Source organism: Equus asinus, chromosome 21 (assembly GCF_041296235.1).
Source record: "Equus asinus isolate D_3611 breed Donkey chromosome 21, EquAss-T2T_v2, whole genome shotgun sequence".
In the NCBI taxonomy this organism is placed as follows: domain Eukaryota; kingdom Metazoa; phylum Chordata; class Mammalia; order Perissodactyla; family Equidae; genus Equus; species Equus asinus.
Window position 1 is genome coordinate 45,628,706 of NC_091810.1, and position 15,244 is coordinate 45,643,949.

The window sequence follows — 15,244 nt, forward strand, 5'->3', positions numbered from 1 at the left end:
GAGAAAGTTAGTTTCTGGTCCAAGTTTTGATATAAGCCATGTCCATCTTCTATTACCAGCTGTTATAAGCACTGTGAAAAGTGATCATGACAAATAAGTGAGCTTTACCACATTAAACATATTGCCTCAGCCATTATTAAGTATCTGCTTGTGAAGCTGAACACAGTGAGTTTTCACTCTATGCCTCATTTTGGTTTTATTTCATCCATAAGAGGTATTCGAAGGAGTGGTATGGCCCTTTAGAGATAATCTACAAATACATTTTAACAGTCATCCACCTGAAACTGATCCACGTTCTAGAGCAGATTCAGTATTGCACTATGTGAAAGAGACAGGCATTCCTAGAAAAATACATCTGTTAATATAATAACCTTTTGGTGACCTCAGCAGTAAGGAGAAGATGCTTTTAGGAAAATAAAAAATTGGAAGGCTTAAAATACCACGTATCTCTGTGTTCTGTAACTTTGGTAGTTTCTGTTTTTACTTAAGTAAACCATTATAATAACTCATTTACAAAAAGATTACTTCAAGAGGGCTAACGTCCAACATAACAGGAATTATTTTTGTTTTGAACATGAAAAGTTATGTAATAACCAAGAAACTCTGAACTGTGATAGTGACCTCTAATAGGTAACTTTGGGCACAAGTAGACATCAGGTCTGCAAGTAAGGTATTTTGGTGTTCATGTTAAAGTTGCCTGTACAAGGGTCAGATAGGACACGGCTCTGGTTCAGAAGGGAACGTCCTATGCAGATACCAGATAATCCAAGTGGTTACACGTATACTAGGTCATCTGGTTGACAAAGATGAGTTCAGCTTATTTCCTGTGTTCCTTATCTTAAAAATAAAGGCGTGTGTATAATAGATGGTTTTTCACCTAAGAAGTTACTGAGTGAATTAGCAACAGCTTGTTAAATCTGGTATTCATTAATTCAGCTTAGAAATGTTACAGAGCTAAGTAATTCTACCTACAATGCTGCAGTGCACGGATTATTCAAGACTGGTTGTTGGGCTGGAAGGTGCTTTATCATTGCATTATCAGAATGGTTATAGTTTACATTATAACTATTCTTGATTTTTAGGCATGAAATTGATTTAGCTTTATAATTATAAATGTAGTCTCCATTCTTTATTTAATGCTGCAAGTAGTTAGTAATATTTGTAACAACTTTATTGGCATAAAAATTTTAAATTACTACACTAAGGCATATGTATTCAGTTATGAATCCTCCTTATTCCTATTGCTAAAGCAGGTGTGTGTATTATATACACACAGGTGTATATATGTAAAATCTTCCCTCCAAGTAGCCCATGTAATAAACTTGAGAATCATCACAGGTGCTTTTTTTCCATGTAATTGGAGGGGTAGGAAGGCTTCAAGGTCTCTTGCTTCTCATGGGTGGGCTACAAGGCAGAGCATCTGTTGTGGCAGGCTCGCCACCTTTTTCCCACTGACACATGCTGCTCAACATGGAGCAGTTCTGTGCAGAAAGCAGCAGCGTCTTTCATGAGGCAGTACTTGGGGCAGACATGGAGCGCGTCGTAATCATCTTTGGTATCAGCCTCTCTAAAATAGACCACCATGTATTTGTGCAGGTGATTCTGGCTTCTCAGATCACTGCAGAAGAGGTTAAAGGCAAGGGGGAACAGGTCTTGGGAGTTCTCATGGGGGCTACCCTCGCTCTTGCCACAGGTACCATCACACACGTTGTTGACGTTATTAGAAAGAAGGAAGATGACTTTATCCGCTGCTTTCTTTTGAGTGGTAAGCCACTGCACTGGACCCATCTCAGCTATTTTCTTTTTCTGCCACTTTTCAAGGATAACCTCACTTCTGCAATGGTTTTGAAGAAATTTAGTGAAGTAACAGACTGTGTGATGGAAACATATCTCAGATGGGTAAACCACAAGAACCTTAATGGGGGACAGTAGCGCGGTAGTAGGGAAGGAAGTCTTCTTGATCCTTTCTGTGGGAGCAGAAAAGCATTTGTTATCTATGAACAGCAAATGGCAGCCTTTCTCTAGTCTAAACCATTGCTGATAAATGATGTCTTGCTAGGGAATGTCAGCTGAGCACCCAGGGCATTGTCACTGCCAGAGAGGAAAATACCCTGATGTTCCTTTCGAACACGTCACCTGAAACACAGGGATGCTTAAACCTTAAAGGTGCTTTAAAAGATGTATTTTCTAAATTCCTATCACTAATTCAGTCCTCTTAAGCCATGTCTTTTCAGATAAATTCATAGAAACCGTTTAGGTTTAGGGTACTTTGTTTTAGGTAGGTTGTTGTACCTTTAGTGTTTTTAGTGCCATATGTAAACAGGGACAGCTGATCTCTGCCCTTCACATCATATTTTAGGTCGGGTCAACTCAGTAGTTGTTCCATCTTCTACCTGTAGGGGGCAGAGTTTCTTTATAGTTCTGTCGATTAAGTGGTACCCCATTTCAGCTGGAACTTAACTGGAATTCTGTCCTATGTGTGCTATAGAACAGGAACTGTGTATAACAAGTACTGTTACTAATACAGCCCAAACAACATCATCTAAATATAAGTATTCCCAAGGCCAGAGTTCCACATGGCTTTCTTAGCTTAGATCATAAATTAATCTTGTTCTACCTACAACATCACAAATGGCTCAAAGGCTGCATTTATAGTTCCTTTTCTCCATGTGGAGAAGAGGAGAAGCAGAGGTTTTCAGTGGGCTTCCCTCCAGCTGTGTATCTATATAAATCCTCTGATTTCTATATTCAAGTCCTCAATTTCTGTGTTGAGATCCTCAGTGTTTTAGACTTGCCAAGGTCCTTAGAGTATATGAATTCAAGTGAGCGTTGTTCTTATGCCTTGGAAGAATTGTTTTTAAAAAGTAGGAACTAGCATAGAATACCTATCACAGGTAAAATGCAGTTCGTTATTGGCTCTTTTGCCCATTTCAGTACTTGTAGATGCCTTAATGGTAAAAATAAAACTGGTGATAGTCACCAGATCTGGAGGTCCAGATCCTTGCTTATCTTGGCAGATGTGAGTCATTACATCACTCTTTTTAGGAGAGTTCTACAGCATTAAATAAATGCTGCTGACTCCTGTCTAATGCCAAAATGTGACTGCCTCTAGAAGAATCTCCTTTAAAAAAAACCAAAATGTTATCTCCTTATTTAGGTTTCTTTAAAGAATGGAATGATAACCCTTACCATGCCTCCACGTGAGATAGATCCCGACCGCCAGCACCCACGTGGCCACCAGCAGAGCTGGGAGGAGGAACGGCAGCCAGCCACCCAGCACGCTTCTGCCTGGGGAAGACAAAGCTTACTCACCTTCAGCAAAGAAAACCAAATTTGTCTCCTGTTTGGAAACTCAGATGTTTACTCTATGCTTCATAGAAGTTTTGATCCCTTTAACACCAAGGGTCAGTATATTTCTAGGGGGCTGTGTTCTGTGTGTGGATTGCTATGTTCTGTAGAGTGTCCAGGTCTTTCATCAGATCTTCAAAATGGATTTGGGAGCCAGCAGGTTAAAAACAGTCCTCTAAAATCACTTGGGCTTCTTACTTCACACATACACAGGCATTTTCACCTTTTTCTTTTTTGTTCTTTGGCAAATTCATGTTATTCTGGGTGCAATTGCTTAATACATAGTACACATAGATGCCATTTTTAAAGGCTGTTTTGTTAGATTGACAAATGTGGGGGTAATGTTGCCCCCCCCCCACAGGAATGTCAATCAGGGAAGCTCAGGCACACCAAGTGCTCAGGAATCCATAGGCACTGTGGCCCACACCCAAGTCAGGATTGTTAGGCACCCACGTTGTCTTCAGTTGGTTTGGCTGAGTTTCTAAGAATGACACCTTCCAACTTTTGACCCCACCCCTGGGCTAGTTCCGAAAACGTTTAGTTTGTCCACCTATAATGAAAGAACTAACATCTTTAAATACAGAGAGACATTTTCCAGAACATGCTGCTCTCCAGCACCAGTAAGGTGTGTCTTTTGGTGCCAGTGTTCCTAATTTGTTATCCAAATGTTAGTGGCTTGACCACATCAAGTTACAGTCACATCTAGGCCTGGGCTACTGAGACTGATAAGAAAATCAAAATGCAGTGAAATGCACGTTTCCTTATATACTCAGTTCTTTTATGCCGTTGACTTTTTTCACCAGATCCTGGTGGCACTGAACATCCATTTTGTTTATTTTTTTCCCCTCTTGTGTAAATCCTGCTTGATAAAAGATCTTGAGTGATTTTATAAATAAAGCCTTCATTCTTACTCAGATTTCAGGCTCTCTGGGACAGCACTGACGTCTTTCTCTTGCACCCCGTTTCAGCGTGCACAGGGAGGGACGCTCTCCCTCATGCTCCCCCCGCACATACACACCCCGTCCTGAGCCTCTGATCTTCCTGGGGGAGTGAGCGGGCACTTACTGTTGTCTGGAGGGGAGGAGGCCCCTGTGTGTGGGCAAAGCACCACGATTCCTCTGCGTCGGATGCAGTCACTGCCACAGGTATGGAAATACGGAGTCAGCTAAGGAAAAAGGGGAGTCCCAGAAAGTTCAAAATCTCAGCATTATTCCTACTCTCACCAAAACTTCTCTTCCCTTCTTTTCTCGTTTCACATCCCCTCACCCCCCCAGCATTGTAAGAGGATCTTTTTTTCCTTGGTCACACCACTGGAACAGAGCCCTAAAATCCAAACCCATGACCCAAGACCAAAACACCTTCTGAGACTCCTGGGTTGTGAACCTAAACTTTGTACATGTTGCTAGCATGTTAATTTCCTTATCTAAAAGGGTTAGGTCACATCCTAATACATATACAAATATTTCCTCTGAAAAAAACAGCAGTAGAGCTCCTATTAATGGGTAAGTGCCCTGGGACTAGGAAAGTCTGGTTCCCCAGAAAAGGGGTGCAGTCGTAATATGCTGACAGGTATTGATCCCTCTGGCATGTCTGAGCACTGCCATTATGTTCTAGGGAATGACAATAAAAGCTCCTTAAATCTCTGGGTGTGGCTGTGTCCCACTGGGACCCTCCCTGGCCCCACATCATAAACTCAGAGTTGAAAGGGACCTGAGAGCATGTGCTAGTCCAACTTCCTGAGGCCCTGAGAGGACCGGCAGCTGCCGCTTAAAGTTCATATACTGATCGGGAACCCAAACCTTCTGATTTCAAATCCTCTGTTACTTCCTTTTGCAATTAAAACTGAAAATAAAATGGTACTCCTGTCCTAGAGTTACTGTAAGGGTCTGTGGCAAAAAATGGAAATAAAAGCACTTTGGAAAGTCAACAGCAACTAATAAAAGCAATGGAGACCATGACTGTCGGTCAGCTTCCTGATGTCACCACTGTCAAGACAGACCAGGATTCCCCGCTAACATCGCTTCACACAAGACTACTGGCAGGAGCAAACTGGGGGAGCACTCGGCCACTCCAACTTTGAAAGGACTCATCAGAAGCTGTCAGTGGTGGAGCAGTCGGTCCTCGAGGGCCCCACCCCTCCCCAAAGCACCTCATTAAACCTTACCTGGACCACAGCACCTTCACTTTCCCCAGTCACTGGAATCACCACAGAAGTGCGAGTCAGTTTGTTCTGGTGCAGATGAGTGAGACACAACCAAGAACTGTGAGCCATGTGCATGCGTAGATCAAAGCCTGCCAGTGAAGAACCTGCCCGTCCCAAACTGACTGTCAGTTCTTCGGACTGAATGTGCGTGAATAAGGATTCCTGTCCTACTTCTGAAACCTCTACCTTTGGTTGGTTTTAGATTCACAGGGACATTTCCAGGGATGCCCCCAGGGACTTCATTTTCTTTGTTGAATTAATCAAAACAGCCCAGCACATTTGGACGATAGTTCAAAAGAGCCTGTCAAGGGAATCCTAGAGTGTCTACATTCTTCTTCAACAAGACAAGGAAAGCAGGAGGATGAGGATGGGAGTGGCGTTAAGGAAATGAAGGGAAAAAAGTACCTCCAACACATTAGAAAGCCCAATTACGGTGTTATTTTGGATAAGAGCCATGTATCTGTTTCCAAGGGGACTGGTTGTAAAATTCACTTCCACCATCTTCTCGTTTTTCTTACAAGCAGTGATGTTCGGATCCCACAGACTTCCTGTAAACCAGAGAGAATCACATGGATGAAGTTGCAAACTCTTCCCTCATCCAAGTTCCCAAAAGGGCTTGACAGAAAGAAACTTAAGTGCTCAGGCCCACATCCAAGAGATACAGACTCTACTACACAGTGTACTTTTTTTTTTTTTTGCTGAGCAAGATTTGCCCTACGCTGACTTCCATTGCCAATCTGCCGCTTTTATTGCTTGAGGAAGGTTATCCCTGAGCTAATATCTGTGCCAATCTTCCTCCATTTTATATGTGGGTTGCTGCCACAGCATGGCTGATGAGTGGTGTAGGTCCACATCTGGGGTCCGAACCCACAAACCCAGGTTGCTGAAGTGGAGCACATGAACTTAACCATTATGCCATGGGGCTGGGCCCTACCCAGTATGCTTTTATTCATCATTGCTCCCAGAATCTCAAAGTACCTGCTGCCCAAGAAAGTTGAGGGGCCCCACGTCACTGCTTTTCTAAAGAGCTTCCCTGGGCTGAGGGTGGGGGAGGTGCAGATTGAGTTCTATTTCTCACGCTATTCTCAGCATCCACTTTGAGTTCAAAGCTGGGGTCAGTATTTTCTCCTTTCTAGGATGGGGAGAAGGAGCCACAGGTCTGAGATTACAGAGCAGGTGAATTCAGGTTCAGGACTACAACTCCAAGAACATTCTTGGTTCCAGGAGCTTCATCCATCAGACCATTCTGCCAGCTTTACTGGATGGGAAGAAATAAGGAACTGTCTCATAGCTTAGAGGATACCCTGACAGGTCTACTCTCCGAGAAGTCAGTTGTTTCATTCATATGACTTGCAAATCAGCTTTAGGTGATTTTCCGGGAACATGATGTATAATGGCATGCACCATTTTCTCCACCTGGGAGACCATTTCAGGCCCCAGCCCAGAATTGTCTTTAGGAGTTCAGGTCCAGGGCTGATTGAAGGCTCTCAGAGCTCCTCACACCTGCAGCATCCCCCACACTCCCTCTCCCTCTCCGTAGGAGGCAAGAGAGGAAGCACAGTACCCCAAGTCTGCCTTCCAACAAGGAGACCACCTGCAGCTCAGTCTGACAGGAGACACAGGGATGACTTGTGGGGTGGGGGCGCCTAAAAGATTTGGACCACTTCCCCCAAACACTACGAGCTTCATTAGCATCCTAAGACTACAGTACCAGGAATTTACACAAATCTTTGTAAAATCCTTGGAAATTAGACGCTTGGGACTGATTATCCTGAAGGGGCTTATTTCAAAACATAAAGGGTAGGGGCAGGTTCTAAAAGCCTAGCTTGTGAGAGGTGAACCCCTGTGAGGACTCGGGTTGAGAGGAAGCTTCTAGGTCATTACTTTAGCCAACACTCCCACCTTGTTTGCTAATCCAAACAAGGCTCTCAGGGTTCCCATGGCCACAGGTCAGGGGTACTGGCATCTGAGCAGGTGGAGGCACTTACAGATTCCTCTCCCATCAGGAAGCACCTTCAATCACGCCACTATAAGTGCAGTGTGGGCTAAAATGTTAGTTTAATCAAGAGGATGGGGTGTTTTCTGTGACTGTTGCTCACTGCATAAACCTACTAAGACTCTGTCCTTCGTGGACAGGCTGCCTGATTCCGTGGACACAGCGCTGGCCAGGGATCAGCCTTCACTGCCTGAGCAGCTTGGAGACAAAACACCCCTGCTCTGGGCCTCAGCTTCTTCGTGGAGGATGGACTGAGCTGTGCTGGCCCACGTTCGGAGTTTCTTCTAATAACAAAAGCAAATGCTCTATTTACTTACCTGCCTCGATGCACTTTTTTTTGTATTTCATTACATGGTCTAGGCAGCCTGGAAATTCGAATGAAAGATTTTACATTTTCAAAGAAGGTATCTCTGTTCCACCCCCTCGCCATCAAGCATGCATGCACACATGCCTACCACACTTGTGCCGAATTGCCAGAACATTCAAGATGTGAGGTAAGAAGCAAATTTAAATGGGATGCTAACATTTTACTGTTAAACAGGAGATTACGTACCCATGAAATGATAACCAGAGTCTAACTGAAATACAACTTTTGTCCAAACACCATCTATGATGCCCAAGAGAAGACTCAAACTATCCTTTGAAAATGAGGTTTGGTGATATATGTAAATATCGCCCCTTCCAGGAGGTGGAGCTTAATCCACCCCCACCCCAGGGTGAGTAGACTTAGTGACTTGTTTCAAAAACTAGAGTAGGGAAAGGGAAAAACAGGAGATTTACATGGAGACGCCTGGCAGACGCCACTAAGCCAAGTGATGAAGGCGAACACCACCATGACGTGTGGATGTCACCGTCCCTGACAGGACGCAATGAGAAGGGTACGTCAGCTCTCCAGTGTTCTCTCCCAAAACCCACATCCCGACTCTAACCGTGAGAAAAATGGCAGACAGACCCAGATGGGGCGCACTCTACAGCACGCCTGGCCAGCCCTCCTCAAGACTGCCGAGGGCATGAAGAACAAAGACAGACTAGGAAACTGTCGGAGACCAGAGGAGACTAAAGAGAGGAGACTAAATGCAAGTGGAACAGAAAGAGGACATTAATGAAAAGCCTGGCGAAATCCAAATAAAGTCTGGAGTTTAGTTAATAGAAATGCACCAATGTTGGCTTCTTAGGTTTGACAAATGTACCACGGTAATGTCAGGTGTTAACAATAGGAGAAATAAGAGGCATATGGGAACTCTTTGTACGATAGTACAATTTTTCTGCAAGTCTAAAACTATTCCAATATAAAAACGTTTATATTTCTTAAAATGAGGTTTGGTCTCATCAAGAAAGCTGGAAACTACTGTGTAGTAAATGATGTGGCACCAAGACCGGCCTGGACCACAATTTCAAAGAATAACAATGAATTTGGAAATCACCCCATTTGGCTTCGATGCTTACGCCTGAGACAGAGGACAGGAGTGGACTACAGAACAGGTGACCTAGCCTAGATGGGGTGGCGTGGGAACTGCTGCAGCCAGGCACCGTGCTGCACCCTTCACACACGTGACCCCCACTTATCCTTGCTGCAGCCCCATGCGTGACATTGCAGTGTGATACTAGGAGCTGATCGCATGTCCTAGAGCAGGGGGAAGAACCTAGCCTTCAATTCAGCGCCACCCTGCCTGTCACCGACAGCTCAGAGGATGAGCCCGCTGGAGTCTAGAGAGACTCAGCAGCACACTGTCAAACAGCACAGCCTACTAGAGCTAAAACTGGAACATATGTTTTGCATCAGTGACATAAAGAAGGCTAAAGTGCATTGATGAAGAAGGACCAGAGTTTGAACGTCAGCTTCACTTTTACTGTGTGTGTAAGGCAGGGCAAGTTACTTAAGCTCTCAATTTCTTCATCTGTAAAACAGGGCTATCTTAACCTCAGGGTGGTTGGAGGCTTAAGTGAGAATGATATATGTCAAGTGCTGAGCACAGTGCTGGACACACAGGAATGAGCTTTTTCCTATATTTTACCCAACTTAATCCTCTCCTCCACTCTGTGAGTGAGGTGCAGTTCCCGTTGTGTCCATATGACAGGTGAGGAAGCCGAGACTGAGCAAGGTCACATGCCTTGTCCAGGGTACCCTGGCCTCTCTGTACCAAACCACATACCCCAAAGCAAGCATCCCAGCGAGAGAGAGAATAACAGAAGAGTGCGGAAGTTTACCTGGTGAGGTGAAATTCACAGACAGGGAGGGGCCGTCTCCATTCATATTTGCATTGGGGATATTATGGGCCCCAATGAAATAGAGTGTGTCCAGCTCCACAGGAAAGCCTATGTAGGAAAACGTCCACTGGAAGGCAAAGCAAGGAACCCCTGAATTTCTGGAACATGGCAATGCAGAAACATAGTTCCTTCGTCTATTGCCCATTTCATTTATAATTTCATTCCTTAACCTACTGCTGAAATGTATGTCTCTAGCCAATTCTTCTAAGAGAGTGGACCCCACACAATTTGCCTGTGTAACTCACAGAATCAGAGAAGTGTGAGATTTTAGAGCTAGGATATAACTTAAATTCAGCTCCCCTCACTTTGCTGACGGGGAAGCTGAAGCCCAGAGATGCTGACTTGCCCAAGGCACACAGCAGAGAAGTGGCCAAAAATGGGATTTGAACCCAGGCACCCTGCTGCAAGCTCCAAGTTGTAGCTGCTCACCAGCCCATGTGTGCAGCACATCATCCCTGCTCCCTAAGCAAAGAGCCTAACTTCAATGACAATCAGCCAAAGGCTATCAAAGTGCTTACTTTGCCGCCAGAGGGTCTGGTCTGAGTCTGGAAGGCCTCTGTGTAATTGCACCTCACGCAGCTGTAGGACTGGAAGTTGCTTTTGCCTGTCACGCAGATCTTGGTGGCCTTCAAAAAGCGGATGCTGGCTGCCAACATAGGCAAGAGGGCAGTTGTTTATTTAGCACCTACTATGTGGCTGACTTGATGCTAGACAGTTTACATGCCTCATTTTAGTTCATATTCACAACAGCCCTAAAAGGTAGGTGCCATTATGGTCCCCAGTTTACCGATGGGGTGAGTGAGGTTCCAGGAATTTCAGGGAGCTTTGCCTAAGCTTACGAGCTCATCAGCAGCAGCACATGGATTCAAATTCCAAAGCGCAAGCTCTTTCTTCCTCACAGGTGAGGCTGAATTGCACAGGATACAAGGCTCTGTACTATTCTGGGGATCTTTTAAGAGGAACAGGCCTGCCTCGGGGAAAACCATGAAGGCCCTCCAGTGTCATCACCAAACCTGCCTGTTCTGGCTGCACCTTTATCCCTGCTGATGCTTCTCCCTGGAATGCCCTTTCCTCCTAGTCTCTATCTCTCTAGGACTTACTCCTTCAAGGCCCAACTCATGCCTATCACAAGAGCTCCCCAAACAAGAGCTCCCCCTGTGCTAGGTGTGGGGCCAAATGCCCCATTGCATCATCTAATTTAAAGTGGTCTCACTCCTCTCTGTCCCCATCCCACTCAGCTGGAGCACTGCCTCTTCCAAGATTCCCCTGACACTGGGCCTGGGCCTGCCTCCCCCCGCCCTCTGAGAACCCTGCTGGGCAAGGACTGTAGCCAACTCACATCTCTGTGCCAGGCACTCCTGAGTTCCTGACTGGATGCAATTTAACTGAATTCAGCAGGTAGAAACGACAGACATGGGCTTTAGGACCCCAGGATTCGTTCATTGAAAGAACTCACAAACTGTCCTGGGGAATTGCCAGGACTTCCATGATGCCATTTGGGAAATGGAAGAGTAACCTTCCTAAGGCAGCGCTTTTCCTAAACTTGGAGGAATCATCTCTGGCCTTACTCTGTTTTCTCCCATGAAACAACATAACGTACAGAGAAGTACACATCCTAAGTGTACCACTTGATGTGTTTTCACACTGGTATAGCCAGTACCCAGGTCAAGAAACACCCCAGGAGTGCCCCTCACACTTCTGACATCAGTCGGTCCCCACCAAAGAGGAACCGCTATCCTGACTCCTAACCCCTCAGATGAGTTTTGCCTCTTCTGCACGTTTTGCTAATGGAATCATATGGTACGTAGGGCTGTAGGCAGGCATTCAGATGTGAATGTGAACTCTCTTGACCCTGGCTTCTTATGTTTGGGAGATTCATCCATATTGCGTCTTGTTGTAGCTCGTTCATGCTCACCGCTTTATTTGATTCCATTTTGTGGTTCCAATTCTATTGTTAGGCATTTGAGCGCTTTCCATTTTTTGGCCTTTATGAATAATGCTGCTATGAACATTCTAGTATGTGGCTTTGGGTGCACGAATGTATGTATTCTGTTGCGCCATGCCTAGGGGTGGCATTAATGGGTCATATAGTTCGCACATTTCGGCTTTAGTAGACGCTTTAGGCCTTATCTTTGATACAAACTTACCATCTGCCCGGAGTATCCAGCTTATGTTCATCAAAACTGAATAGTCCTCTGTTGCAACCCTGCTTTTAACAGGTTCCACCTGGAGGTCCCTCAAGTCTCCTGGGGTCAGAGTGTGTTGAACCATCCACTCTGGAGACGGTCCTGGAAGAAGGTGAGACTGACCATGACACTCCCTTCCCTGGCCCAATCTAATGCCATCTGTTCTAAGTGACCCACCCTGATCCATCCTTAATCACAATTCATCTCTTCTTCCTGCTAAGGCAGGCAAGACATTTCTCAGTGCTGGCTGACATAAATCATAGCTGATGGTCAACATCCTGGCCCCAACCTGTAGAGTGCTTGGGACCACGCCGGGTGCCTGTATACATATGTATGTATTTGACATGTTTATTAGGATCTGTCCTGCCTTCCCCATGCCTCAACCTGGACACTAGCCAGCTGGCCCACATGATTCCCTCTTCCCACCTTCTAGTTTTTGCTGGTACCAGCTCTCCTCCAGATCACCTCCATTCACATTTCTTGTGCAGAAGCCCACCATTCTTCAAATGCTATCCTTGCAAACACTACTTCTTCTCTAAGACATCTGCTTCCTGTGCCCAACTATAAATGATCTCCCTCCCACAGCACTTGATCTCCCTCCGAGGAGAGGCAGGCCTTGCTCTCCACCTTGCACAGCAATTCCCACCCTGCTTGTGTCCCCCGTACTGGCCAGGAGGCCCGCCTGTCTGAAATGCCAGGAGCTCTGCCTTGGACAGAGAGAGGCGTCATCTGCAGTGGCTAACAAAGCAGTGGTTCACCCTGTGCGTGGTCACGATGACCCACTGCCTAAATTTAGGCCCCCTAAAGCCCAGCTGTGCTTTCACTGTAGAGCCCCAAATACCCCTTCCCTAGCATACCTACCGGCTTCAGAGCCACACTGAATCGTCTGCAAGAGAGAAAGAAACCAAATGTTATGTTGAATGTCAGCAAGCCACAAGCCTTCATTTGTCAAATTAGAGAAAACTCCATCTTTTTCCTTAAATGCATCTACAAGCAATGAACACTTAAAGAAAAGCTGAGCTGGTTCCACTTCAGTTTGAGGGAGACTAAGCTACCCCATATGCTATGAGGGACCACAGACTAGCCATCAGGATACTTGATCCTCCAGCCTGCTCATCACCTCACTTAAAGAGCAGAGATGGGTCTCCAACTCTCTCTGTGCCTCGGCCTTCCCTGCTACAAGCAGGGGATGAGTCTGGACCATCACGCAGGCCCCTTCACACTCTAATGTTTAACTGTAGGTTTTCAGGACAGTCTGTTCATTGATTTTCCCCAGGTTAAGGGCTGGCTATACTAAGATGATGAACAGAAGAAAGCTATGAATGCAGTCCATAGTACCTTCCCCAGATTCTTTAAAATATTCCTCTTCTAATACAAAAGGACTCACCTAAGCTATCTAGAAACTCATAAAGCAACTGTGATCTTATCATGGTTTTTTTGTGGGGTTTTTTTGGTGAGGAAGATTGGCCCTGAGCTAATGTCTGTTGCCAGTCTTCCTCTTTTTGCTTGAGGAAGACTGTTGCTGAGCTAACATCTGTGCCAATCTTCCTCTACTTCTATGTGGGACACGGTCTCAGCATGGCTTGATGAGTGGTGTGTAGGTCTGTACCCAGGACTCGAACCCATGAACCCTGGCCCACCAAAGCAGAGCACCTGAACTTAACTACCGTGACACCGGGCTGGCCCCCCATCATGTTATCTTTTTAAAAGAGCTTTAAAAAAATAAACATGTACCATCAGTGTCCAGGAAAGGCCATTACTAAATCCTTTGGAGTTAACTGCTCATGTCTTTTTATAAAAGTAATTAGTACTTTGGTTTTGGAACAAAATACTGGACCTAAAATATTTAATTTATAGGCAGCAGCAAGTTCCAGAGACAAAACCCAATGTGATAAGTCCAGCAGCTGTGGACTCTGATTCTTCTCAGCCTCAACATTTCCAAACACCTTGTAAGACAGAAGGCAATACTTCTGAGGGTTTGGATGAAACTGTCAGTCACTCATCCTTGTCTTTTTATAGCTGAACTCCAAGGGATACCATCAGGTGTTTTTTTCAAACAAATAAGCCGCCATACTGGGAGCTGAGTTCTTGTCAAAGGACTAGTGAGACAAGTTTTAGGAACAAGCAAAGCAACTACAGAGTTCAAACTGTTCACCTTATAGCAACAACTGCAAAGGCAGTGAATTCTTTCTCCAGGGGAAAAGGCCAAGGGGGCCCCTGAACGGAGACGGAGGGCAAGGAGAGTAGCTGAAGACCAGGGCACGTGAATGGGGTTTGTTCATAACCATGCAACGAGTAACCACGTACTTTTATGCTGTATGCTGTGCTAAGAGGGCAGAGTTTCAAATGCTATTCTGGGGATGAGTTTTTTCTTCTCTAATGAGCCAGAAGATTCCCTCATCCTTCAAGGCTGGGAAAGAAAGGAAACCTTCCAGAGAGTTCAGGAGCTTGCCAGTTCTGGGGGCATAGCACCCCAGCACAGCGGAATCAACATGGCAAAACCGACAAGTGGTAATGAAGAAGCAGTTCTTGTGCCCCAGATGGTGGGCAGGCTTTAAGACCCCAAGCAGTAACAGTACTGAGCACCTACCATGTGCCAGGTGGGCTCTTGGCTGCCGCCCGCAGGCCCTGTTGCTGCTCCTCCCTGGACGCTGGGGAGTTAGGTATTACCCTTCGTTTTACAGATGAGGACACCGAGGCTCAGTGGGCATAAATGACTGAATCAAGAGCGCACGGTGGCATTTGAGCCGGGTCTGTCTGATTCCCACACCCCTGACTCAAGCGGCCTGACGCCCGGTGCCCGCCTGGCGTGGACCAGCCGGGCTGCCCCAGGGGGTACAGATGAGCCCCGTCCAGACGGCCCTCCGCGAACGCCTGTGAGAAGCGTGAGCTGGCGGGTCGGACGCCGTCAGGGTACGGGCTCGAGGGACGGGAACGCAGGAAAGGGGCGCGGACGGGGGCTTACCGGCTCTTGGGGCACGGCACCCCAGCACAGCGCGGCCAGGCTCAGCAGCACTAGCGACATCGCGGGGCCCTGGCCAGCCTCCCGCCGCGCCCTTATCCCCGCGCCGCGGGCCACACCTCCGGGCTCCGCCTCCCACAGCACAGCTCCGGCCTTGCTAGCCTGGCTGAGGGCGGGTCCCCTCGTCACCTCCCCGGGTGGGGAACGTAGAAGCGCCCTCGCCCACAGGGGCTCGGAGGGATGAGCCGGGTCCGAGAGGCTGGGGGCCCTTGGCAGGCAGA

At 46.4% G+C, this 15,244-nt stretch overlaps 3 protein-coding genes across 6 annotated transcripts in view; 2 read left to right on the forward strand and 1 right to left on the reverse strand.

The window, feature by feature from the left end:
- ACTR8 (actin related protein 8) overlaps nucleotides 1–5,205 on the forward strand; it is a 20,907-nt gene extending 15,702 nt beyond the window's left edge. Inside the window, exons 14-16 of one of the 3 annotated variants that reach the window (XR_011496434.1) lie at nucleotides 1,694–1,765; nucleotides 3,158–3,404; nucleotides 4,317–5,205. The gene's annotated coding sequence lies outside the window, so the exon portion shown is untranslated. Of the gene's footprint in view, nucleotides 1–1,693; nucleotides 1,766–3,157; nucleotides 4,259–4,316 lie in introns of those variants that run through there. The other 2 variants (XR_011496433.1, XM_014827075.3) reach the window with 2 other exon arrangements.
- On the reverse strand, nucleotides 174–15,176 carry IL17RB (interleukin 17 receptor B). 2 transcript variants are annotated; one of them, XM_014827078.3, is made up of 11 exons: nucleotides 14,967–15,124; nucleotides 12,863–12,887; nucleotides 11,963–12,103; nucleotides 10,334–10,461; nucleotides 9,756–9,882; nucleotides 7,865–7,912; nucleotides 5,957–6,099; nucleotides 5,513–5,578; nucleotides 4,414–4,513; nucleotides 3,190–3,288; nucleotides 174–1,967 (listed from the first exon to the last, which is right to left on the reverse strand). In XM_014827078.3, exons 1-11 carry the CDS (start codon nucleotides 15,024–15,026, stop codon nucleotides 1,405–1,407), a joined length of 1,500 nt encoding a protein of 499 aa, XP_014682564.1. In that variant the 5' UTR covers nucleotides 15,027–15,124; the 3' UTR covers nucleotides 174–1,404. The 2 variants fall into 2 exon arrangements, with proteins under 2 accessions (XP_014682564.1, XP_070348990.1); XM_070492889.1 differs by lacking the exon at nucleotides 7,865–7,912 and having other exon boundaries at nucleotides 14,967–15,176.
- The window catches only part of CHDH (choline dehydrogenase), a 42,198-nt gene continuing 31,383 nt past the window's right edge, over nucleotides 4,430–15,244 (forward strand). The window contains exons 1-2 of the mRNA XM_044755123.2: nucleotides 4,430–4,493; nucleotides 12,035–12,113. The gene's annotated coding sequence lies outside the window, so the exon portion shown is untranslated. The remainder of the gene's footprint in view (nucleotides 4,494–12,034; nucleotides 12,114–15,244) is intronic.

Coding starts and splice junctions, on each gene's coding strand:
- IL17RB (XM_014827078.3), bottom strand. CDS start 15,026: ATGTCGCTAGTGCTGCTGAGCCTGGCCGCGCTGTGCTGGGGTGCCGTG. Junction 5,579..5,956: donor GGCTTTCTAATGTGTTGGAG/GTACTTTTTTCC, acceptor CATCTGCACCAG/AACAAACTGACTCGCACTTC. Junction 3,289..4,413: donor CTCCTCCCCTCCAGACAACA/GTAAGTGCCCGC, acceptor TGTCTTCCCCAG/GCAGAAGCGTGCTGGGTGGC.